The sequence below is a fragment of the Desmodus rotundus genome, chromosome 5 (genome assembly GCF_022682495.2).
Source record: "Desmodus rotundus isolate HL8 chromosome 5, HLdesRot8A.1, whole genome shotgun sequence".
Taxonomy (NCBI): domain Eukaryota; kingdom Metazoa; phylum Chordata; class Mammalia; order Chiroptera; family Phyllostomidae; genus Desmodus; species Desmodus rotundus.
In genome coordinates this window covers 35,817,326-35,843,420 of record NC_071391.1, presented here as the reverse complement: position 1 = coordinate 35,843,420, position 26,095 = coordinate 35,817,326, and the positions used below count along the sequence as shown (strand labels likewise).

General features: G+C 36.8%; 2 protein-coding genes across 3 annotated transcripts in view; both read right to left on the bottom strand.

Moving 5' to 3' along the window:
* COPB1 (COPI coat complex subunit beta 1) overlaps positions 1-9,075 on the bottom strand; it is a 41,442-nt gene extending 32,367 nt beyond the window's left edge. For both annotated transcript variants that reach the window (XM_024558775.4, XM_024558774.4), the window contains exons 1-6: positions 8,968-9,075; positions 8,070-8,219; positions 4,711-4,940; positions 4,150-4,319; positions 2,395-2,509; positions 1,140-1,232 (exon numbers count right to left, since the gene is read on the bottom strand). In XM_024558775.4, the coding sequence (XP_024414543.1) occupies positions 1,140-1,232; positions 2,395-2,509; positions 4,150-4,319; positions 4,711-4,940; positions 8,070-8,160 (699 nt within the window). In that variant the 5' untranslated portion in view covers positions 8,161-8,219; positions 8,968-9,075. The remainder of the gene's footprint in view (positions 1-1,139; positions 1,233-2,394; positions 2,510-4,149; positions 4,320-4,710; positions 4,941-8,069; positions 8,220-8,967) is intronic.
* A 3,779-nt stretch (positions 9,076-12,854) lies between these two features.
* PSMA1 (proteasome 20S subunit alpha 1) lies at positions 12,855-24,903 on the bottom strand. Its single transcript, XM_024559022.4, has 10 exons — positions 24,766-24,903; positions 23,412-23,456; positions 23,052-23,153; positions 22,824-22,927; positions 20,893-20,981; positions 20,224-20,294; positions 19,980-20,109; positions 18,375-18,454; positions 14,445-14,555; positions 12,855-13,224 (listed from the first exon to the last, which is right to left on the bottom strand). The coding sequence occupies exons 1-10, from the start codon at positions 24,766-24,768 to the stop codon at positions 13,168-13,170; spliced, it is 792 nt and encodes a 263-aa protein (XP_024414790.2). The 5' UTR covers positions 24,769-24,903; the 3' UTR covers positions 12,855-13,167.
* Positions 24,904-26,095: the final 1,192 nt, after the last annotated feature.

Genomic DNA, 26,095 nt, shown 5'->3' with positions numbered 1-26,095 from the left:
TCAAAAGCTGATAAAAGGAAAATACCAGTTCTTAAATAAAGATAACCTCTTTTTAAATTACTACTCATATTCTACGATCATAGTCAATATTAGGGAGAAAACTAAAACATTCTATCCTGCTCTAAATGCACCCTGATGCCTTTATCTGTTAAGAAAATATCCCTTATTTTTTCTCTTTTGAATTTTAGTATTTATGTTAGATTTTCCTAAAATGTATCCAGTAAAATCTTTATTACTTGGGTATGACTCGAAAACTATTCCCTCTTACTATAACCTGGCTCCTACTGGACAAAATTAGTCAATGGATAAGCAGAGAACCCCTATTTCTGAGAACCTCAGAGGCATCCTTAAGCCATACATATGAATTAAAAGGAATTATCTATTACACTTTTGGTTTCATCTCAAATGCCAATTTCACATGACCAGTACCCTGTGTTGGGGCCCCTGTGCTGCAGGTGCAAAGATGGCTACAGTTGTTAGCAGTATCTGCTGAGTATTTGTCATCCATGTCATCCTATTTAATAAAGTCATTCCAAATATTTCATTAGCCTCCAATGGTATTAACAGCAAAACTGGGTGTTAATGTGTGCAATCAATTCTTTCAAAAAATATATTAAATTAAAATATTGCCAATAAAGCACTTCAATTTAAAACCAAATCTCTTATCTAGTTTCAGACTTTCTGTTAGTCAGTGGCCTACAATGTCATATTAACAAGTTTAAAGTTTCTTTTCTCTTTTGCAAATGGGGAACATAAAAAGTACTTATGTTTTTGCTTGTTTTTAGATTTCTGAAGTAGTTTGGTATGTACTCAAGAAAAGATCTTGAGTTTTATTCCAAAGCCTATTTCATAATTTATTCAGTGCCCGAGCAACAAACAATAATTTCTTTGCAGCTGCGTTAGGTCAAGCCATGAGTTTTTACAGAATTCTTTACAGAGGTTTAGAGAGAATGGAAGCAAGTACTTAGAAAATACAATAAACGAAAGGAAAAAGAAATAAAGAATTTAATAGGGTATGCTATAACATATTTCCACTATTAAAACATATTATCCTAGCAATTAAGCAGCTTCCCAGAAAGACTATTTAACCTTATCTTAAACTGTTCAAGTTTATTTTCCCCATCATAGATTGGTCTTACCTTATAAATTAGCTCAACAATAACCAATTGAAGAATGTCTCCAAATGTCTGAACTTGATCAATACAAGTACTTAGGTAATCCAAAGCTCGATCCTAAAAAAATAAAAATATATTTATCAAACTCCACCTCATTCAATAAAAGCACTTAATGCAACTCAAGAAAAAAACATACACAATTCAATAGAAAACAAATGAGGAAATTAAGGCAAAGAAAATTAACTGATAAAAAAAATGAAGGCTAACACATAAATATAAGCCAAAGTCAAATATATGTTCTAAAAATAGGTCACAAATATGGTGTCTGAATTTTCTAGCAGCTAAACCAAGGAGAAAAATACTGTGTTCACAGCATTTATACAATCAAAACAAACCAGCTGCTTAAGAGTATGGGTCTTCCTATTTCGGAGACTGAGAAGAAAAATCTCAGATCCTCATACACTGAACACTGTGATAAAGAGAACTATGACGTCAACCTCTCTAGAGTAAAAGTACCAACAAATTTTTATCACCTATTTCTGATTATGTCCCTTTGTGTAGGTAACTCCCAAAACACCAATCACTAAAACCAACTCTATAAGAGGACAGGACATTGTGACCTAAATAACTAGCTTTCTTATAATCTTGTTTATGAAGATAAAGCGGCAGCATCCAGATTTCAAAGGAATGAATAGACTCTGTATTTTTTAATCTTCATCCATATTATTTCCCACATTTTGATAAATACTGCATAGCAAAAATTCCTAGATTAGGTGCCACCAAGGTATGCAAAGTCACTGCTAATGACCAGCAGACCTGGATGTAGAGTTGATATCCACTTAAGAAATTTGAAGAGCCTAGTAAGAACACACACCTACATTGAAGGCCACCCTCTTCCACCACCTGGACATGGTTCAGGTGGTCCTTATGAAAAGCTACTCTTTTTCTCTATTAAGCCATTTTAGATCTATACCAAGAGAAGGAAAAACAGGCCTCAAAGCCCCAAAGTAGAAGGCCACAGAATATGGGCGTAATCTCAATCTGGAAAACCTGTAAAGTGGTTGTTATTAAATGCCTCACCAATGTTTACTTTGATATGCCAGAGAAGGGTTAAGAAAAATTTTATACAAATTAAGTTAAAAAATCCAAAAAAATTCTAAATATACAAATCACACACTATTAAAAAAATTACTGACTGAAAACTTGATTAAGTCTATGTAATACTTTCAATTATGATTTAAATACAGTCATAAAAGTAGTTTTTTAAAAAGTACTTCACCTGATCTGCATGAATTAGCATCATAAATGCATTCCTTTTGCAACTTGCATCCTTCTCATTCACCAGAAAATCATGTATCAGTTCAGGGGCATCAGGTATAAGATGTTCAAAATTTCTTGAAATAAAACCAATAACATCCATGTTTAATAAAAACCTACTTTGTTATTTTATTTCAGTAACTCTCTGAATACTACGAAAATTAATCTTTATCAAACTTTGTAACAGTATCAACTGCTTTGCTTTTTAAAATTTTAAATCTATTAGAAAATTGTGTGTAGGAATCACAAGCTTACATCTTCCCCTATGAAGTTACCAAATTATACTTTTCTAGGTCCACACAGAAAGAGCTAATTTATTCAACATGATATCTATCACCTATCTCAAATAATTCTTTCATTTACTTTAGGAATATAATATCATTGCTCATAATGACATCCTCAAGGTACTAAAAGATCCTTCTTTAAAAATCACTAGAGCCCTAGCAGAGTAGTCCAGTTGGTTAGAGGATCCTCCCCGCGAGCCAAGGTTGTGGGTTCAACCCCAGGTCAGGGCACATACAAGAATCAACCAATGGAAGAATAAGTGGAATAAATCGATGTTTCTCTCTCTCTCTCAAATAAATTTTTTTAAAAATCATTCCTTGAATTTTACTAGTTATATACTGTATTATTTACTTACTGACTTCTTATTTTGGAAATTTTTATGTGTTTCTAATAGAATAATGAAAAGCTTCTTATTAAAAACCATTACTTCAAGATTTATTAATTCACAGCCATTTTTTTTGTCTCACCAATATCCCCTTCCCATTTCCTCTCCTTCCATATTATTCTGAAACAAATCTCAAACCATTTACCACTTCTTTTGTAAATATATCAGCATGTTCTCTAAAATTAATAATTCTTTCTTTTAAAAACTAATCATAACACCCTTATCATACCTTAAAAATTTAACAATTCTTTAATATCATCACATAAACTGCCTTAATGGCATAATTTTTGTGCATGTACTGTAGCTTAAATACTGAAATTTGTGTAGTCTGTATGGTAGCTTTCAAGCAACTCTACATTGTCAATGACAATGCCACTTTCCCTACCAGGTAACAAAATCTAATAGAACAGTAAGAGAACTGTGAAATTATATAACAATCAACTATTAAAGTACAAAGATGTTTATAAAAATTACATCCTACTTGTAAGTGGGTTGACGCCAGTGATTGTAAAACTCAAACATTCTAACTTCATCTAACTGGTTCTTTGAGTTGTTTTTAAAGTCCAAAATCTTCAGCTTTCTAAGAACAGGAATTAGTTGAGAACTACAACCTTTCTATTAAAAAGTTCCCTCCTTAAGGCCTCTAAGGATAAAAAGATCCACATTCTACAAAAAGAGAATTCTAAAACAGTCAAAACTCAAAACCTTAAAGCCTGTAGGGGCTAAGTAAGTTAGTAAATTCACTAATTGGGCTGGAGTAATACAACTGAGAGTGGCGGCACCGTCATAAACTGGGAAGTGTACAACCTGTCTAAAGGGGCTGCTGTCACTGAATTCCAGCAGATTGTTGTTATGTAGAAACTAGGACCCAGTGTTGACTTTCCACGATGACAACAAAATGATAATAAGGAAAAAGTCTCATTCAGGCCAAACAAAACACATCTGCAAGCTACCTGCCATGTGTAAGGAACCACTCTGGAACCTGTAATCTAAAAGACTAAATAAACAGTCCTTGCAGAACTAGGCCAAAGGAGTATCGTCATTTACCTATATATAGTGTAGATGGCCAAAACAGCATTTCTTCTAACGTAGCTGTGACGATGCTCCAAACAAGCACGGATAGCTGGCATTAAAGGTTCTAGCAATTCTGCTTCTTTCAATTTGCAGAGAAAACGAAGAGTAGATCCTCGAATAAATTCATTAGGATGCTGAAGATCCTGATAGAAAAATTTAAATAGGAAATGTTGAGTTCTAATATTTTACAAAAAAAATTAATGCAAAATTTTCTAGTGAAAAAATCAGAAAGTACCGTAGGTTTAATGAGAAAGACCTAGATTATCAGATAATTTACATCAGATTCCTGTTGATTAAAGCAGTTTTTTAGTTTTCACATCATTGTCTTTCACATCATATTCTGTGTCATTACTTTTTATTAATAACACATAAAAATGCATGGAAAATGTCTGAAAAAAGTAACAATGAAACTTTTTACAATAACAACTTACAACTTCAGTTCCAAATACCTACACGTAAGACAAAGCCCCTTCCACCAACTTTTCATTTATCTAAAATCGAAGCAATATTCATAGATAATTTGTTTTAGCTTACCTTTCTATATGCATCACACACAAGGATCATTTCATGTAAAAGTCTCCCATCTGGCGTGGTTTTAGGAACAATTTCCCAAAACACCAGAAGTAATTTTTTGATGGTGTGATCCTGAAGAGGTAGCACAAAACGAATGATGGTCATCAGAAGTCCAGGAAGCTTTTCGCCATTCAGAATCATAATGATGACTTTCTTCAAAGCTTCAGTCTTTGACTTCACATCTCCTTTCTCTGATTTAGAAAATTTTTAAATAAAACATAATTATTTCAAAAGAAAATTTCTCAGATAATTTTAAAAGCAATTAACAAAATAAAACATTTCCTCACTTTATCAGCAGCAGTGGTAATAAAGGCACTAACCCAAATGATATATATGGGTTCCCAACCTTGTCATGCCACAAACAAGCTATGTGACTTTACATGAGTGAGTTATCTGTGAACCTCATGATTCTTTACATATAATTATGAAGGCACTGGTTTAGATCTCTGGTCCCCAACCAATGGAATTAATGCAGAGACCATAAATGTATAGGTCTACTAAATAATATAAGCCTCAAACAAGCATGCAGCTATTTTTTAAAATGTAAATAGATGCTATTAAGTGCTTCTGAATTCAAAGTAGCTTTTAGTTCGTATGTATTGTGTTTTCTCAACTGAAGTTATAACCATTATTGGGAGGTGGGGGATCAGTGACACGTTTTCAACGTTAGGATGATCCTCAAACTCAAAAAGATTGGGAACCAAAGACTAGATTAATTCCAAGATCCTATCATATTCCTACAAGCTATAAAATCAGAATTTAGAATCTTTAGAATTTAAAATACAGGCTTTAGAATCTTTCTTAAGAAACTACCTAAAAAATCAGAAAAACAAAATGTACTAGATTAGTGGCCACTGTTTATAATTAAGAGTAACACATTTAAGATATTAGTTTACTGTTAACTTAGCCTAAAAAAAAATGCACTATTAAGTATTTTATGCAAAACAATCTGTAACTTCACATCGTTATCACTGACTACTAAAGAACTTGTGGTACATCTTTTGGACCCAAAATTCAAAGGCAGAAATATAAGAGACAAATACAGTGTTACTACAATTGTTCTGGTCATAAAAATAAACAAGTACTTAGAACAAGGGACGAAGAGGGATGACAAAAGTGTTTAATAATACTGGAGTTATCATAAGGAAAAAATAGAACTGAAACAAATTTCTAATACTTAGGGGAGAGTCAAGTGACTATTAAATAGAATTCTTTGCTGTTGCCAAAGAGACAGAGACTGTGAATGATCAGTTGGTAGAGTTATAGGAAGGATTTAAGCTTCAGAAGAATTGTACTAGGTAAATCAAAAGTTCCTACCTTCAGGCATTTGAACCAAAAACACAGTAAGGATTACTGTCATATTTATCTCATAAGGGTCAGTATTTTTGTTTAAAACTGATTAACTTCTCATGCATTTCTCCCTGCTTCAGAGTATTACATCTCCTGCCATATAAGAATAAAAATTGGTGTGCATCGTATCAAATCAAGAAATGAATTGAAAAGATGGAGTATCAATCTGAGCAAACTTTCACTTTTAAAGTCTGTGAGGATAACAAAACAAAGCATCAGGAGAGATGGCAGGAGCTGATAGTTATAACCAAGAAAATAAGACAGACTAGGCAAAGTTCTAAGTGGCTAAAGTTGTATTCCCTGAGCAGATAAGGTTTTCCTCTCTTTGTCTCAAAGCTTCCTTTCCAAGTTTTTTTTTTCCCTAATTTGTTTGATGCTGTAAAGGACAGAGGCAAAACGGCATAAAATTCTATCACTATTATGCTGATGGCTTCTTCTGTTCCAGTTTTTATCTATTTTTCACAAATTAGCAAATCTGAAAGTTTAGCAGGATAAAACACCACTTGTAACTAAAGGTTAAGTTTTAAAAGTTTAATAGCAAAGTTGTAAAAAACTACACCATTTTTATTTGAAGCCTCCCCAACACCTACTTCTATTTATTCCAACAATTGAAATTGAAGTTGGGAATGCTTTTATCAACATCTTCAAAATTTTCAAAACTCTGTTCCTTTCTGAACATTACCAAAAAATATGGAAAATTTACCAGAACATACTAAGTACTTCATACTCCAGGGAATGTACAGTCATCAGAGCACATATCCAGTGATTAAAGGTAAAGAAAAGTACAGTAAAGCGACTCAGTATTTCACCAAACAAAAAAGTATTCGTTACTCATACTGGAAACTATTTCTAAACTTTTTCTCAATCTCAACTCTTTTGAGATAAAGTCAAAAGTATATATGAAGTTTTAGAACACTCATTTAGTTACTGGTCAGGGGAGGGTAGTCCAGGCAGCTGCATTACGAAAGGGTGTTGTTTACAATTAAGGACAGATTTTGTTCTTTACCTTTCTGGCTATAACCTTAAGTATTTTGGGAGTAAAGTTTATTCGTTATTTTGCATCTTATTCTGCTATATAAATGCGAATATACATATATTCATAATATATATGGCTTTTGTATATAAATAAGGGTATCAGTTTAAATGCCATAAAACAAGATTTTTTTTCGTTCTTAAGAGGAGGGAATACTAAGTAAAATATTGTCTCCTTTCAAACCGTGACTATCTTCTAAAAGATACTTTCAAGATCAGAAGCATAATTTTCATTCTACTCTATTTAAACAGTAGTTATCAGTTTAAGGTAAACTTATTTTTAGTAGTTCAATTAAACAAGAATCATTATTTTGGAATGTGCATTACTTGAGAAATTTTTTTGACAGAATTGCAAAAAGGAGATACAGTGTATACTTTTAAAATTCAGAAACATATTTGTTTCTGCTTTGTACAAATGCTTTAAAAATGAAAAGCTTAAACCGTTCTAGAAAATACATGTGTATTCCAGCATTGATTCATTTGTTCAATAGGTGGTGAACCCAAAGAACAAAGTTCTTTTGGTTTCACAAGCTAAGTAATAGGACGTTAAATGCACAAAGGAACTAAGACATTCAAATGCACATTCTCTCAGCTTGTTACCTACAGAGAATTATCAGCTATATTTAAGTATAATATATTAAACTAGAGAAGCCATTATGCTATTTTTAAGAATACCTAACAAATAATTATTATATGATTTATTATAACTATTATATTTCTTCAGCTGTAGTAAGCTGAACTGAGATGTTTTATTTCAAAAAACCAATACTGAAAGTCTACAGGTAACAAGTTTTCATTTTTAATAAGACAAAAGGTCTACTGAAGAGATCCTAGGAAAGATTTAGACAAAAATTAAGCATGTCTAATTATAAAGGAACTTGAAATGCAAGTGAGCTTTTTTTTTTTCATATCACTGTCAAAACATTATCAAAGTTTACCTAGATCATTTTTTAGGCTAATTTCGGATGGTGGTTCTGAATCCATTGGCACGTTAATTAACGTGTAGCACACGTTCTCAGCAGCTGTCATGGTTTTTGGTGATAATCAACCCTTGATACAAGATTTAAGGATGATAAATGCCAGAAAATCTAGAAAAATAAATACAAGGATATCATTATAAGTAAACACCTCTCAAAAAAGAAAAAAACAGAACAACCATAACCACCGTGATCTCTACTGTCTAAAGTTCATTCAGTTTGGCTTATGAGTTTTGAAGCATTAGAAGGGTTGGGTCAATCTATATTGTGTCCCATAAAAATAGAGTAATATTTAAAAAAAAAAAAAAGCACTTGTCAGTTTCGACCTAAGGTATATTATTTTCCACTTCAACCCCCCGCCCGGAATTTAGAATGCTGTACTAAAGTTAAGGCCCAGCATAGAGTGACAGTCCCCGGGCCCCGCCCCACTACATTATAGAAATGATTTAACATAGTATACAATCTGAACTGCTCGAGTGACGAGACCCTGTGCACCATTACTCTGCTAAAGCCTTTTAAGTATTTTAACGCGTTTAATAGTGGCACCCGTTTCTGCGTACGTGGATGCCTCTATCCGTGCGCTGCACCCCCACGCCCCTTCCCTGTCCCTTTCTTGATGCAAAGTAACTCCCAGACTGGAATGGCAAACCTGGGGGGCCTAGGAAGAAGACCCCTGGCCACTACGCAGCCCGGGACCGGGTGTCCCGCCCAAAGCTTCCCAACCCCTCGCCCCACTTCTCCAGGCCTGGACGCAAGCGGCCTAGTCCCTCCCCTGCCGTATCTTCCCGCTACAGAGCCAGCTCCTCTGACTCTGCCCAACCCTCCATGCCTCTGGAATTGGGGGCTCGTGGCCCGCTACCTGGCTTCCACGGGCAGCAGCTGGGGCAACCGCTGGACCGTCTACTCTCGCTCCAACCCCCAGCAAAAGCTGTGGCTCCGCAAGTCCTTGGCTGACGTGGAAGGGGGCGGGGAGATGACCGATGCTACAGCCACCTAGGTCCTACGGAAACGCAGAGAGGACATGCCTTCTCCGTCATGCGGCTGCGCGCTGCCAGCTGGTCTAAGTTTCTCCGCTCTCTACCGCGCTTGGTTTAGGCCGCCGAAAGGACTGGAAACTATTTATTGTTTTGCCTGCACGCCTGAATTAAGCGCTGTGGTCATTTAAATGCTATTTAGCAATAGTCTCTTATTCCAGGAATTAAAATAGCCAAGGGGTGGAAGTTTGGAGAGAGGGGACACACATTTTACAGGGTTCTGTGGTCCAGTGGAAAATAGCACATGATTGGCAGCCGGAAGCCCTTTTCTAGTTCATCCACTAATAAACCGGGAAAGTAACTAATACTCTTTGGGTAAGTAACTTAAGTTCTAATGAAGGACACTCGATTATATGAAGATCCATTGCGTTCTTAACGTCTGCAGTAATCTGAATCGCTCTGCCTCTGCAGTTAGGCTGGAGTTACTTGACATTAAAGTCTCACTTGTGATTTTTTTTTTGTAACTTTCCCTTTCATAATCCTTTATGAACACCAAATAAATTATGAATTTGTCATGCATAAAGGGAGGTTGACAGTCACTGTTTTAAAGGATTTTACCTATCTCCAAAGACCCAATTGTTAGAGTACCATCAGCCATAGTACCTTCAATTTTACCCATTTGAGGTTCGGTATCCCTGCTCCCCGCCCCCCCCCATTATTGTTTTAAAAATTGAGGTCTTTGGCGGGGGGGGGGAATGGAGACAACTGTAACTGAACAATTAAAATATTTTAAAAATAAAAATTGAAGACTTAAGCAAAATATTATGAATACAAAGAGGTCTGACAGAACCTACCCTTATTACAGGTTAACCTTGGATATGGAGATAGAACACAAATAGTGCCTCACGTATCTAGAATACAGCTGTTTTGAGATTTCCTCTCTTTGGAACAATCAAGCAAAAAGTCCATGTGTTTATAGCACATTCTGAGTGCTCCTCAAATCCTGTGCATTCATTTTAAACTGTTTGAGATAATTGCAGTGACATACAGAAATCTCATAGACTCTTTAGTTTCTTCCAATTAGCACCTTGTATAACAGTAAATTACCAAATCCAGGAAATGGACAGGGATACATACATTCACTCACATTTCATCAGTTTTAAGTGCACTCATTTGTGTATTTAGGTACCATGTTTAGATTCATGTGATGACCACATCAAGGTACAATTCCACTTCAGGGATCATTCCTATTCTTTTATAGTCATGGCCACATCCCTCGATAACCCCTGGCAACTACTAACCTGTTCTCCATTCTATAACTGTCATTTCAAGGATGTAATATAAATGAATGACAATGTAAGCTTTTGAGATTGGTTCCCCCCCCCCCCCCAGCCTAATTCCTTGAGGTCAATCCAAGATGTGTGTACAACAGGATGTTCCATTTCTGTGTATTCATTTCTAACATGGAATTTTTACAAATGCAGTTATCTGGCTTCCAAGCTCACCTATCAGGAAATGACAATCTGTTGGCATGAAATGAAGCCCCCCCCCCCAAATAAAAACTAGACAGCATTAAGAAAGCTTATCAGTTTAGGGCCACCATGGAAGGTATAAGACTAACCATACCCACTTCAGTTGCCCTGGAGGCTCCACTGTATTACAAAGTAAAATTTGAGGCTTACCATGACCAAGGTATTAAGTAAACTATTAAATATGAAAAAAGGCAAAAATGGTTCTATAAAACCTCATTTAAGGTATGCACTTAAAATTTTCATAGGCAGCATAAACACAGAACTTGTTGAGCAGATTATCAGAACCTTATATACTCTACTTCTTCCTGCCTTGCTATAAACGTGCACTTTTGTTTGGGGACTTATTTTTACTTTAACATGTGATTACATCATTTTTAATGCTAACTTATACATTATTTGAGAGCAAGGACCTTGTCGTATACTAAGAATCATAAAAATTTACGTGTCTGGGAAATCAAGGCCTAGAAAAAAAGGGACTTAATCCAAATCGCAAAACTGACACTGAAAAAGCTGGGACTAGCAGCTCAATCCTGTCACCTACTTTACTGCCTCTTATTTTTAACCATACCAGTTCTTCAAAGATGCACATATAGACAATAAATTCCCGGTGATTTGGATATTATCTTTATATCAGAGTGACAGTTTCTATGAAAAGACATTAGGAATTTTGTTTACAATTAACACAGACTAAATGGAATAACCGAGTATAACTAGACAAAACATGAAAGAAAAGGCATCACAATGAACTCTGTTCACTGGGAATGAAACTTACTGGTGTGAGGAAAATTTTAATTTCTGAAGTCAGCATGTAAGACTAAAATCACATGTTGAAAAAAATTTCTAAAATTGCCCCCAAAGTACAATACAGATCAGTTTTCTTTTTTTTTCCCAACTGAGTGCCAGCCAAGTAATTGGTTTACATGTAGGAACAGTGTACAAAAATGATGTACACAATCTTTAAACACGACCACTTCACAAAGACGAAGGCTCATGCCAGGAAAGGCGCAGGGGAAAAGACCTGCCCAAGGACAGAGCAGTTTATGAAATTTCCCACTTGTGCTCCTTCACCAGATTGCACACCCATTGGTCTGCAGGCAAGTGGGAGGACTCCCTCTCACCCAGTCAGTGCTGGTGCAAGTCACCTGTGCTTGTGCAAGTCTATTGTTGGTTAAGTGGCCACATGGTACAATACTTGTGGCCTCATCCCAAGCTCCAATGGCAGACTCTTGAGGTTTCTCCAGAGTGGAGATGGGCATCTCATACGTTCCTGTATTGAGTCAGAGGACTTTCAACAAGGTTGCCAGAGCTTCTGTTAGCCACTCTCCCCTCAAGAAGTCACAGAGAGGTGTAAACCAATTAACACTTAATTTTTGGCAACCTGGAAAAAAGTTTAAACTAACATTTTGTGAATCTTGGGGTATACAAGGTATTTCTACACAAATCCTCCAATTTAACCTTCACAATATTTCCTTAAAATAGGGCTAAGAAACTTGCCCAAAGCAAACAGCAGCTAATTAGTATAATTAGTTTTAAAATCCAATTTCCCTATCTCTAAGGAAGGGGTGTCAAACTCATTTTCACCAGGAGCCACATCAAGCCTTGTGGTTGTCTTCAAAGGGCCAAATGTAATTTCGACTCCTTAACAGTTAAGGAGTAGTTACATTTATACAGTCCTAAAATTATTTCTGCCCTTTGAAGGCAACCTCAATGTTGATGTGGCCCCTGATGAAAATGGGTTTGACACCCCTGCTCTAATGGAACTGCTCCACTACAGAAAGATATGAATCTTAAAAAATAACTCCTCTCGGTTTCTTAGTAGCAAAATTTTGGGTTAGTTTTGATTTTGAAATCAGATTTCTTCTAATTTCCCTTTCATGGTCTAAGATAATAATTGTTTTGCAGTATCTTGGTCCACAGCTCATAGGAATAATGGAAGGCAGCCTAAAGATTATGCCAGAGCGTGGATGGGCAGGATAAGTGGAAATGATGGTTTTGGATTAAAATTTCCCGTTATTTTTGCAGAAGTTCCCTACACTGAGACCAAAGTATTCTGAAGCAAATCTCCATGAATTCTCACGCATTGAGAAATTGGTATAAGGCCTGAACAATAAGAGGTATTATTTTTCCCCACCACTAAAAATATGGCAATTTATCTGACAAACAGAGCAAGTGACCAGTTGTAATCTCAGACTACTATTTATGTAGTTGAAGCTACTTAAAAATAAATAAAAACTCAATACACCAGCAGATGAAACAATTTTATTTCACAGTTGTCTTTAAAACCACAAAGACACTATGTTTTTCATATAAAAACATTAGTACAGATAACTATACTTTCTAGAAAATGATTATATAGACCCTCTCAAAGAAAAATGCATCCCGTTATGTGGTTTCGGTGAAGTTGCTTGGGAAAAACTCACAGCTGGACTGATTCCTAAAACATACCATTCTACCACTGCATCTTTTGGTTCAAAGTATAGAGTATTGTCATCAGGTCATGTTCCTGCATTCTTACACATTGGATAATACACATATAGACCGAAGGATTATCACTTAATGCTCCATTGGTTCATCAGCCTTTTCTGCAGGTTCATCAGCTGGCTGAGCAGGCTTAAAAGAGAAAGAAAAAAGAAAATGTGCAATATTACATTATAAAGAAATCTATGAGAAAAAGGGGTTACGTATATTTTAAAGACTCAATTTTAGGTATCCTGTTAAAATTTCTAAACAAAGGGTTTTAAAGAAATAAATATAATTTTACAGTTCTCAAAATCTAAGCGCCATTAAACAATTCTAGCATTTTATCATACTCTGTCTTGCTCAATTAAAGGCCTTCTTTTCATTACCACTACTAGCAATCACATTTCAGATACCCTTTTCCATTCGCACTAACACACACAGCAAAAATATGATCAAACAAACTAGCTGCATGGCACTCTAGTCAAAAGTGCCACTTCTCAACAGTGCTGGTTCTTACCAACAGCAGTTTAATGCAAATCTTGCTTCTCCAAATACCAACAATATCCTTTCAAATTGTAAAGAAATTCATGCTGTAGAAGAAATTTCTGTAGAGGACACTTTATTTTCAATCACACAGCTATCAAATAAGCATCTATAAGTAGCAAATATGTACTGCAAAAATGCAATTTAAAGCCCAATATGTAACCTGAGATTCACCAACACTTCTTGATCCTTTCTCGATGTTTGTGAAGAGCCAACTTAGTTTCCAAAGCTGGTCCCCAGGGAATTTTCTCTCAGTCCCACTATTGGCTGGCCCTAGACTTGCTTTAGCCAATAAGATGTGCCAAAGTGACGCTGTGCTAGTAGTCCTGGGCCTTAGCCTTAAGAGTACCTGGCAGCTTTCACTTCTGAGTTTTTGAACTCTTACAGCTCTGAGCCCAGCTAGAGAGATCCTTGTGAGAGAGGAACCCGGAGACTACATAGACAGAGGCCCAGCCATCCTAGCAGAGGTCCCAGTCTTCTACTTGTCCCTGTAAGATGTCTAGAAAGTGTGGTAAAGATGATATATAAGTTTACAGTTGTGAGTATGCAAAACAAGCTTATTCCTGTATTATTTATTGCATTATTTATTTGTATCACCAACTGTAAACCTACTTTGCCAACCCCTGTATATGACCAATCAATCCTTTTTGTGTTTACGGAGATCACCGCCCCTTCAGTATTTCACTTTACTCTGCATAGTTTTCCTACTGATATTTGAATTATAAGCTTATCTCAATAACTAAAGACAAAATGGTAGATTTACAAAGTTGTGGTAGGAATGGCAGTTTACTATAGAAAAGCCTCTTGTGTTATGATTAGTTATATACCTGTGCCTTTCTCTGTGGCCTTTCTTCAAGACCTTCCAGGAATGGAGACACATCATCATCATCATAAATAGTAAACTCCAAGTCTTTACCAACAATTCCAATGGAAACATTCTGAGGATGGGAAAAAGGTAAAAATAAAAAAAATCAAGAGAATTTAGGTTGAAAAATGCTTATGATAAAATGTTGGGGGGAAAATGAATAAAAATTTACATAGCACTCAAATAAGACTTAACTAGTAAGCCCCTATAATATGCAGATTTAAACACTCACTTTTGATAATCATAAGTAACCCCCAAGTTGTATGTCATCTAGAAAATTTGCAAATTGGCTCATAATGGGAATATGCTGCATACAAGTGTAAAGGGTGAAACCACTTACTAGAAGTGAGCCTAACTCCTAAGAAATAATCAAATTTGTTTCTTGTGTAAGTTAAGACATGATGTTTCTTACCAAACAAAGAAATTAAGTTTCAGGTTCTAAAGAGCTGAATTTGGTGGGGGCTTGCTAACCAGTGCAAAATAGCCCCTGTAAAATTAAAATTTTAGTGAAAATTTTAGGCGTAAGGATATATAGGCCATTTTGTTTTCTTTTTAAATTTTATTTATTGACTTTGGAGAGAGAGAAGAAGGGAGAGAAACACTGCTTTGTTATTCTACCCATTTATGCAATCATCATCATGTTTCTTGTATGTGCCCTGACCACAGATTGAACTCCCAACCTCGGCGTATTGGGACAATGCTCTAACCAACTGAGCTAGCTGGCCAGGGTTAGGCCATTTTCTATGATTCAGTAAAAATATGAAATTAGGAAGCCAGATACCTGAGCAAACTATTCCGAACTGAAAATGTCAGTAGGCAAATGCATATCCAACTTTTATTTTTTTAAAGATTTTATTTATTTTTAGAGAGGGGGAAGGGTGAGAGAAAGAGAGGGAGATAAACATCATTGTGTGGTTGTGTCTTGCACACCCCCTACTGGGGAGCTGGCCAGCAACCCAAGTATGTGTCCTGACTGGGAACTGAACGGGCAACCCTTTGGTTCACAGCCCGGCACTCAATCCACTGAGCCACACTAGCCAGGGCTATATCCAAGTATTAAAAGATATTCATCTTGGAGTGATGGCATTATAGGTATTTTAAACAATTTTTTAACATTTAATGTACTTTTCTAATTTTTCAAAAATATTTTGATAACAGGAAAATTTCTTTAGAAAAGATTATGCAGACTATGAAGTCTTCATATACATATTAAATAGTAAGTATTCAACCACTGTAACAAAATGGATTTATAATATGCTGATTGGTCATGAACCTCGGGGAGGCCCTTAGCAGTTCTTGCACTGTACTATAGAGGTCCCTAGATTATTCAATATCCTACTCTCTTGGACAACTCTACTATTCCCTATTCTCCTTAGAGCTGGAAACCTTGCTATTTCACTGAGAAAATAAAAGCAAATTAAGAAGAGAACATTCACAAGCTCCCACAGTACCCACTCTTTCCTGTATCTGTGTCCCTACATTCTCTCCCTTCCTGTTACTATGGCCTACCTTTCCACCTGTGTACTGTTGAAGGAAGTTGGTCCAGCAGTTTTTCTCATATTTTTTCCTACATATATTTTCCTTTATACTGGATTATTTTCATCCAACAGACTGCTGCATACTTCTCATCTTAAAGAACCAAAATAACAAACCCCTTTTTACTTTTCCAATCACCACCCATAATTTCTCTGGACCCACAACAGAAAATATCCTTCAAAGACCTGTTCACCAATTCCTCTTCTGATTCCATTCCAATTAGGCTTTTGCCTCAACACTCCATTAAGGTTGTTACCTAAGTCCCCAGTGACATCCTTGCCAATCTAATGGTCAATTTTCAATCCACACCTTCCTTGATCTATTAGCAATTTTTCATTTCCTCCTCCTTGAAATAGTTTCTTCATTTATTTTTAAGGATGCCTCATTTTCCAAGTTTTCCTCATACCTCCCTGGCCATCTTCCTCAGTTCTTTTAGCTAATACCTACTCACTTCCCAATCTCTATAAAGGTTAGAGTGCCCTTGGCTCAGTTTTCAAACCTTCTGTCTAACTATTCAATTCTTTTAGCTATCTCATCCAATCCAGTCTCTAAAAGCTATTTCTATATAAAGACTCCAAAATTTGTAACTCTAGACTAGACCACTCTCTACCAAAGTCCATGGGGTGCTCATCTGATAACTGTGTACTTTGTATCACCAAATGGACAAACAAGCATTTCAAATTTCAAATCAAATTAACTGCCTGATTTTCTCCCACAACCTCTATCCCAAAACCAATCCCTCCCACTGTCATATTCAACTCAGTAAATCACAAATGTCTTTCTTTTACCAGGCCAAAAACCTTGAAGGCACTCCCCGCACACCTCTACAACCAAATTGTTAGCAAACTTCTCTGGTGCTTCTTTCTTTTTTTTTTTTTAAGGTTTTTTTTTGTTTTTTTTTTTAGCAGGGAGGAGAAGGGAGGGAAAGAGAGAGGGAAACATCTTTCATTTGCCTCTGGCATGGGCCCCAATAGGGGACCAAACCTGCAACCCAGGCATGTGCCCTGAGTGGGAATCGAACCAGCAACCTTTCAGTTTACAGAACATCTGAGTCACACCAGCCAGGGTATCTTCAGCTCTAATTTCAAAACATACCCAAAATCAAACCCCTTTTCATCATCTCCAACTCTATGACTTGGCTGTAATGCATCACAATTTCTCACCTGAATTATTTTAATAGTCTTAAAACTATGTCCACCCATATGCCCACTATAATCTGTTCTCAAAATGGCAACCAGGTGACTCTTTTAAAACCTAAGTCAGTCCCAGCTGGTGTGGCTCAATGGATTGAGTGCCAGCCTGCGAACCAAAGGGTCACTGGTTCGATTCCCAGTCAGGGCAAATACCTGGCTTGTGGGCCAGGTCCCCAACTGGGGCATGTAAAAGGCAACCACACATTGATGTTTATCTCCCTCTCTTTCTCCCTCCCTTTCCCTCTCTCTATAAATAAATAAATAAATAAATAAAATCTTCAAAAAAAAAAAAAAAAAAAAAAACCCTAAGTCAAATCGGTTTTCCTCTGCTCAAACTCTAACAGCTCACTCAGAGTAAAATCCAAAGTACCTACAATGGTTTATAGGACATACACAATATGGCCTCCATTACTTCTCTAGCTTCCTTTTCTTCTTGATGACTGACTCCAACACTACTAGCCTCCTTGTCTCGAACACTAGAAACATTTTGGACCCAAGGCTCTTACACTTGTATTCCCTGAAATAAGCTTGTTCTAGACATCTGCATGGCTCACTCACTCATCTCCTTTAGATCTTTTCCTCAAATTCCACATTCTGGGTGTGGCCATCCTTGACCTCTATTTTAAATTATACCCACCATACTGCCTTCCTACACCCAACTGGTCACTCTTTCTCCTCCTAACTTGTTTTATTGTTTCTATAGCATTTATCACCTCCTAGTATACTATGTAATTTACTTACAGGTATATCATCTGTCTCCCCCCACTTAGATATATGTACCATAACGACCAAGATGTTTACTGTGTTTACTATATTGTTAATGCTTAGTGCCTGCATGTGGGAGGTGCTTAAAACATACACGTATTTGTAAATTGAATTAAAAATATGAAGACACTCTTATCTGCTGAAGAAGTAAAGAACATTTTATCTACTGGTTTTATACCAACCCCCCCCCCCCCCCGCCTGCAAAAAGTTCAAAAAATAATTTCAAAAGCAGATCACTTAGTGAATAGCTTAAAGAGAAAGAATGAGCCAAAGCAATGATCTCCCAAATTACAAAACTATTAGTATATACTCCTCTATTTCTTACATTTACACAATAAATGATTAAACTGTAATGTTAATGTCTACAATTGGAAAACAAGGTATTTACCGATATTTACCTTTGTAGTTAGGTCCTGTTCTGCAGGAAGTGTCTCTCTTAAAGCACGCAGACCATGCTTAACCAATTCATTCAAATTGCCTATATAATATATTCACAATTATTTGTTAATTCCATTTTCATGCTAGGCTTCTTTTATTTGTTGGGTCTATACACTGAAATCATTGCTTTAGTCACATACTAAATATATCACAATAAAAACAGTCAAAAGGTGAATGTTTAGCCCTATAATCTTCTAGTAATAACATTGCTGAGTATTGTTTTATTTAATAAGAGCACACAAGGCTTTTGTTACTAAATTTGACTTTTCCTTATGGTAAGTTAAATCAAAATCCTGATTCACAAATGATAAAGCTCAAAGTTTTGTAGAGTATATTCTGTGAAAAGCTAGATACTGTCTTTGCTCTTTATGAAAGGAATCTCCAATTCTTTCCATGTGGACAATATTATCCTGATACCAAAACTAGACAGAGATATTACAAGAAAATAAAAAACCATAGATCGATTTGACTTATAGACACACACAAAAACCTCAACAAAATACCAGCAAACTGAATCCCAGGACCGCAAGATGGTTTAACATTCTGACTGGTGTGACTCAGTGGGTTAGGCATCGTCCTGCAAACCGAAAGGTTGCTGGTTTGATTCCTGGTCAAAGCACATGCCTGGGTTGTGGGCTAGGTCCCTGGCTGGGGGTATGAGAGAGGCAACTGATCAATGTTTTTTTCTCCTTCTTTCTCCCTCATTTCCCCTCTCTCTAAAAATAAGTAAATAGAATCTTAAAAACAAAACAAAACAAAACACCCCAAAGTCAATGAATGCAATATACCACAACAGAATGAAAGGGGGGAAAATACCCCACAAGATCACCTCAGTGATTTAAAAAGCATGTGTTAAAATGTAAGACCCTTGCATAAGCAAAGCACTTGAAAATCTGCCGTATCATCGCATCTTAAATCTTTTTCTTTTCTCTCCCACAACTACACTGACTTTTTACTTGTTTATGGACTACTAAATGCAGAAATGTCTGTGTGGCTAAAAGTTAAGAAAAGAATCATAGAAAACTAAAAGTTGTAAATAGACCATAAATTGGTAGCTAGTACAGTGTTTCTTAATTCTGTCTTGGTACTCTTCAGACCAACTGACAAGAGTCTTCACGGTTAGGAACACATATTTATATTTGAAAAAGTCCTACTGATGAATGAAACTACTGTGATAGTTAGAAAGTTAGAAAGGGTAAAAGTTAGCATGTGTAAAAGAAATAAACACTTTATGGGCTTATTTTCTTTTTTGAGAGGGAGAGAAAAGGAGATAAGGGTGGGGTGGGGGTGAGAAAGGGTAGGTAAGGGAGAGAGAGACATCAATTTGTTGTTCTACGTATTTATGCATCCATCGATTCTTGTATGTGCCCTGATCGAGGATCAAACCCCACTACCTTGGCATATTGGGACGATGCTCTAACCAACTGAGCTACCTGGCCAGGGCCTTCACGGTCTTAATTTTTTAAAAAGCTCTTTCTACAAGACTGGTAGTTTTCCTCATTTAGGATGCCGTACTAATTCATTATATAAAGATTGGAAAAGGCCAAAAAAAAAAAATCACTTACACTCCATAAATTCAGACATATGTCTTTCCAAGTAAGTACGAGCTGATTGAGAACGGGCTCCAATGGACATTGCTCTGCAGTCAAAATAGTTAGCAGATGGACAGGTTTGGAAAATATGAGGACCCATATCCTGTAAATATGAAAAAAGTACACACAATTCTTGATTTTGGTTAAACTAAAAATTAGAAAATTTCTAGTCAATTTTAAAAAATCATTAAAATATAAAAATAGTCTATGAACTTACATCATAACCAGCAATAAGCAGCCCAACACCATATGGTCTTCTGCCATATCTTTGCGTTGGTATCTGGGTCTCTTAAACTAGTTAAAGAGCCTGTTCTAACAAGGAATAAAGTACTATGTTTATTTTCAAATTAAATATTACTAACAAAGAGCTTTGATTTCTTAATTGCTGCGTAATCTCCCATAGGAAGAAGACAATAAAACACAGCAATTTTTCTTTGGTACAGTGTTAAGAAATGTTCAACTATCCACCAAACCCAAGAATTAGTCCAAACAAAATGTTTTCCTGCCATGAAGAGAACCTCATTTGTTTTGGATGTGAGCAGCCAAGGATTTTTTAGGACATCTAGAACCACCAATAAAATCTTTAAATTTCCTCTAAAAGTGATGCTTGGTTAGTTTTCCTGAAAATTGAACTTTTCTATGTCTGCCAAATATCAATGGTTTATAAGGGCTGATGAAAGAGCAAACAAATTCCTTATTTTAGAACCCATTCTTCCATGGTAAAAGTTCCCATTAAGTCTCCTAAATTTTAAACAATCTGCTCTTGAAAAGTAAACTTTTTCTGTAATCTTACCAATGCATATATTATCATATTCCTAATAACTAACATAAGGAGTATCAAAATCCTTTAAAGTTCATTTCCAAAACTGTAACATAAAAAGGATACTGCTTCCAATTAGAGCTACAAGACGAGACACAGGAAGAGGTCTGTCAAATACAAATCTGGAATCCAAACACTCCTGGCGCATAAAATTACTAAAAAAGAAACAAGAAAAATTAGTAATTTTTAATCACAGAGCTATTCAAATCTGAATAAAGTAGTTTGATTTTTCTGCTTTCTTCCAAACATTTACACGGATTACATTCGGGAACCAGAAAGACATGGAAGGATGCGTTTTTGTAACAAACTCTAAGGTGGAGGTTACACGAGATTAAAAAAAAAAACACCCTAACACATAAATTAAAAAAACCTTTGTCTCAGAGCATTTATAGAATTGAGAGAAAGCTGAGCAAGAAAAAAGGAGTATTCTTTCTTTCTTTATCCTTCCAACTATGAACAAGACTGCCTTAAATTCTAGGTCTTGGACCAGCAAAAAGTGTAATTACTTATTTTTTTTCTTGGAAGCTGACTAAAATTTCCTCAAAAGAGCAATTTCAGGAAATAGAATCCATACTAGGACATTGTTACATGTTCTTGCCAATGCTACTTCTCTCCATAAGCAGAATTCTAGTGGAAATGCTGGATTCTGGACTGTCAAACCTGAAAAGACTCAAGCAAGTCTGACATTTGGGGAAAATGAAATCCATGCCTCTTAAAGCCAAGAGCATAAATAACAGATACCCGTCCTTCTTTCTGCATTGGTTTGTCCAATTTATTTGTACGTCACATCTAATGATTGAATGCTGACTGTAGGAACCAAGCTGTTCAGCACTGTTAAGTACACTTCCCAAGGCTGTCTAAACGGCATTGCCCCAACATTGCAGGTACTAATCACATGTGACTACCAAGCACTTAAAAAGTGGCTAGTCTAAATTGAGATGTATCATAAGTTCAAAATACACAAGAAATTTCAAAGACTTAGTATAAAAAACAGTGTAAAAACAACTCAATAGTTTTTATATTCATTACACGTGGACATGACAGTATTTTTGACAGGCTAGATTAAATAAAAGGTTTGACAATGCAATATATTGTACATTTTCAAGAGCTAACAGAAACCAATAATGCTGTCACTATACAGCTTGACCTAAGAGAGCAGGAGCTTAAACATTAGCATTATTATTTTCCCTTAGTGGTTATACTCTTTCTTCCCCAAATAAGTCACACTGACACACATTAGTTTTGGCCTATTACCTCCCATATCCCAATACACACGCTCACTTATTACCTGAAGGCACTGCTAAATGGTCTACATGTTAGACTATTTAACAATAACCTTGAAAAAGATACTAAAAAAATTGAGAGGTTAAATAACTAGCCAATCTCAGATACTAAGTGGTAAAGGTGGGAAGTAAACTCAATCTGTGTTTTTTCAAAGCCCCAGCTCTTCATTTACACAATGTCTCTCAACTCGAAATAATCTTGATCTCCTCTGGGTGCTCACAGAAATCTATTACTCTCCACTTTCTACCTTGTTTTATAGACATCCTACTAGATTTCCAGTTCCTATAAGGCAAGAGCTATGTCTGATTTACCTGCAGTACCCGGAATTAAGCTTTGCAAAAAATAAATGCCTGATAAATTCTGGTGTATTAAAGAAAGCAAGGATAGTTCAGCTGTTTCTTAGAAACCAGAAAAAAGTTGTCAAGCTCTTCTTAGATATAACATCATCTCAAACAATATACACTGAGTTAACAAGTATCACATTATTCAGTGATTTCTCCAAAGTGTTAATATGCTTAATTCTATTTGTTACTATTACAGGGATCAAGAAACGGAATACTTAGTAATTGAGCCCAAATCCACTAAGGTATTCACAATCTTATAAACACTCTCGAAGAGAACTTCCTAACATATCTCACCTAAATCTTTTCTAGAAATTAAATCAATATAAGTCAAAAGGGATGTTCCTTTTGTTTTCTATGATCATAACTCACCATAACAGTCTAGCATCAGCAGTAAGTCCCGCAATTGAGATACCAATATGGTTGTCAACGTGGAGAATTTTTTTCTGATGAGCTGCGAGCTCTGACTGTGCTCTCTAAATACAGACATTATAAAAGATAAAAAACAAAGTTTGCAATTTTATTATCTATACAGTGACACTTATGTTTGATAGTTTTGTTTTCTAAAGGAGGAAGATAGACTTAAATTGCTTTACTTACCTTCAGTGCAACCAACACTGCATGGGTTTTTGATTTTAGACCAACTGTGGCCGAACCTTGTTTGACAGCTTCCATTGCATACTCAATTTGATGAATCCGGCCCTGAAGGAAAAAAAAAATCTTAAAAGAGTCATACAAGACCCTTTTATAAATTTAAAATTAAGAGTTCCAAAATCTCAGATGAGTACAGTTAAATCTCAAATGATGTTTTTTAAACCAGGAAATTTAATGATAAATTTAGGTTCCAGGAATGTCTAAAATGATTCTATTCCATTTTCTCCCAGCCTACAATCTCATGATGTTCTAAACATACAGTAGCCACCAAAATCCACTTCACAGAAATAGTATAAAACATTTTACCTGAGGACTCCAAACAGTGACATCATTGTCATACTGGTTTCGAAACTGAAGTAAAAGAAGAAAGGCCTATTAATATAAAAACATCACAAATCCCAACTCTTAACTAACTCTACCATTAAAAAAAAAGTTTTCTGATGTTTCCATTTAACATTAACACAATACTATTAATACGACCTCACTGTAAGATTACTACTGCATGTATTCAGCGGCAAGCCAATTCTACACATACCATGAGCTAGTGGGGGAGGAGGAATCAGATCCAGATGGGACCGAACGTCCAGTCCTACCAACACCCATAGCACTCCTTTTGGGTTCAGCCAATTACTTAAGTTCCTGTGTCAACTTTCTTTCCTATCTTTGCTTATGTTCTTCCCTTATACCAGACCCTAATATCGTCAAAAGCATTTCTTTTTTAAAAACTAGCTCAAATGTCTATCTGAGATTTCTCCTGGTTTTTTTTTCTTCCATACTTCTCTCAATACATACTCTCACCAGTTCTTTACCTACATGTCCCTTACTTCCTTATATTGTGCTTAGGGACATGTCTGATTTATCTTTGAACCCTCACTATACTTGAAATAGTGCCTTTTAAGTACAGGCAATCATACTGAATGAATAAAAAAAGTCCTCAGTAAGTCAGAAGTGGACTCAAACAGCTACAGCGACAGAACCATTACTGCTTTAATGGCGGCATTTAAACAGGTCTACCAGAACAGTACTTGGGAAAATAGTCAAGGGGGTGAGAAGGTGGAGTACCGGAAGCCCTGAGATCTATGTTGTAATCCTGATAACATCATTTTTCTCAGCCTTGGTTTACCCATCTGTAAAACTAGGTGACTGGAAAAAGTGACTGAAGAGGGCCTTTTCTGATAGAGTTCTAGAGGAGAGAAAAATTAGATAGACCCAGCGGGTAAATGCACGCGGTACAGGAACCCAAACCCTGGGGTCAAGTTCGCACTGGCAGTACAGGGAGGCCTCCACGTCAACTCCCTATTATCTCTTCTCACGCCCCTGACGTAGAGCACGAGGGGCCCATTCAGTACTGCTTAGAATCTACTACACTGAAGGAACTTGAGGGGCGAGTCACGGAGACTCGGCTAAGTCACGGAGAAGGTAGTGTCTGAGGCCCAGCAGAAAGTGAAACAAACCCAGGAGAAAGGCCGCACTTGACTCCCGACCGCCCCTCTCCCCGGCAGGCCGGAGATGCTGAATCACTGCCCGAACCCTCCTGACTGCTATGGTTTCCACGCCCCGTGGCCCCCGACCGCTCTAAGAATGGCAGGAGAAGCGGCTCGCCATCGTCCAGTTAGCGGACCTCTGTCCCGTCCCAGCCTAGGCTTGGAATCCAACGCACCATGGTTCCGACGCAGACCTGGCAGTAACCTCCTGCAAAGCGGCAGATCAAGCAGCGAAGCCGAAACTACCGCTCGGCGATCTACAGGGAAGTCTACGGGATTTTGACGGCAGAGGCGCAGGGCAGAGCAGTCTATTCCAGAGATATCGATGGGCTTCCAACGCTTCCCCGCCCACAGAGCTCGCCGAGGCTCAAAAGTGGGCGGGGCCTCGGGAGAAAGTGGAACTGAGATTGGCGGGAAACCCTGGCCAGAAATGCCCGTGGCCGCAAAAAGCTGCCTGGCAGTCACTACCAAGTTAACGATGCTTAGATCCTCGCGATTTACCTGTGAGTTGCAGATACTCTCCAGTTTCTCACTGGCCCTGCCGGATGCACCTGAAATCGCTCCAGTGGACAGCTTCTTCTCGGGGTGATCGAATATGCAGCCAAACCTCTCATAAAGCATCCACAGAAATTTGGTGCTGGTGTTGTGTGACTCTGAGAAGAACAAGACTACCACAAGAAAGGCCACAAAATAACAGTCCGTTTTCTGTGTGTCAGCCATACTCTTACTCGAGTATGTTGTGTACACGCTTTTCTTTACATTTTGGAATCCAGAAGGAGAACTCACCTGTCAAGGCTCTGTTGTCATTGATCACTCTTCATCATTATCATTAGTTTCCTCCCACCAGACATTGAACTCTTTGAGGGCACTGATGTCTTCTGTGCCCTCAAAACCAAGCATGGTGCCTGGAAATAGATTAGGCCACTGAGGAAAAATATGGACATTTTTTTCCCAAAATACACATTCTCTCTTCGCATCTATTAGTAAGTCCCCAGATAAAACAGTTTAGGACAGCTCTGCAAACAGCTGCCAAACTAACATCTACCGACTGCCAACGATGGCTTTCTTTATAGCGAAGAAAGGATGAATGTCTAGACTCAGGTAAGAATTGAAAGGGTCCTTAAGGATTTGAGATTTGCAGATAAAGTAACAGACTCATATCACTTAAGTGATTTACTCAAATTCAGAACAATTTAGTATTGTCCTTTCACTTACACACTTTGGACATTTTCTATGTTAAATATTTCCTAGGCTCCCTAGTATTCCACCTTATAAACATATATTTTATTTATCCAAGTCCCTATTGTTTAATATTTAGGTACCCCCTTCTCCCAAGCAACTCATTTATGAGCTGTTCGATATATTTTGTCGTGTACATTTGTGTTCCTTTCTTTAGAATAAATTAATAAAAATAGTTCTGGCTGGTGAGGCTCAGTGGATTGAGCACCCGCCTGTGAACCCAAGCAAGGGTGGCTGTTTCCATTTCCAGTCAGGGCACATGCCTGG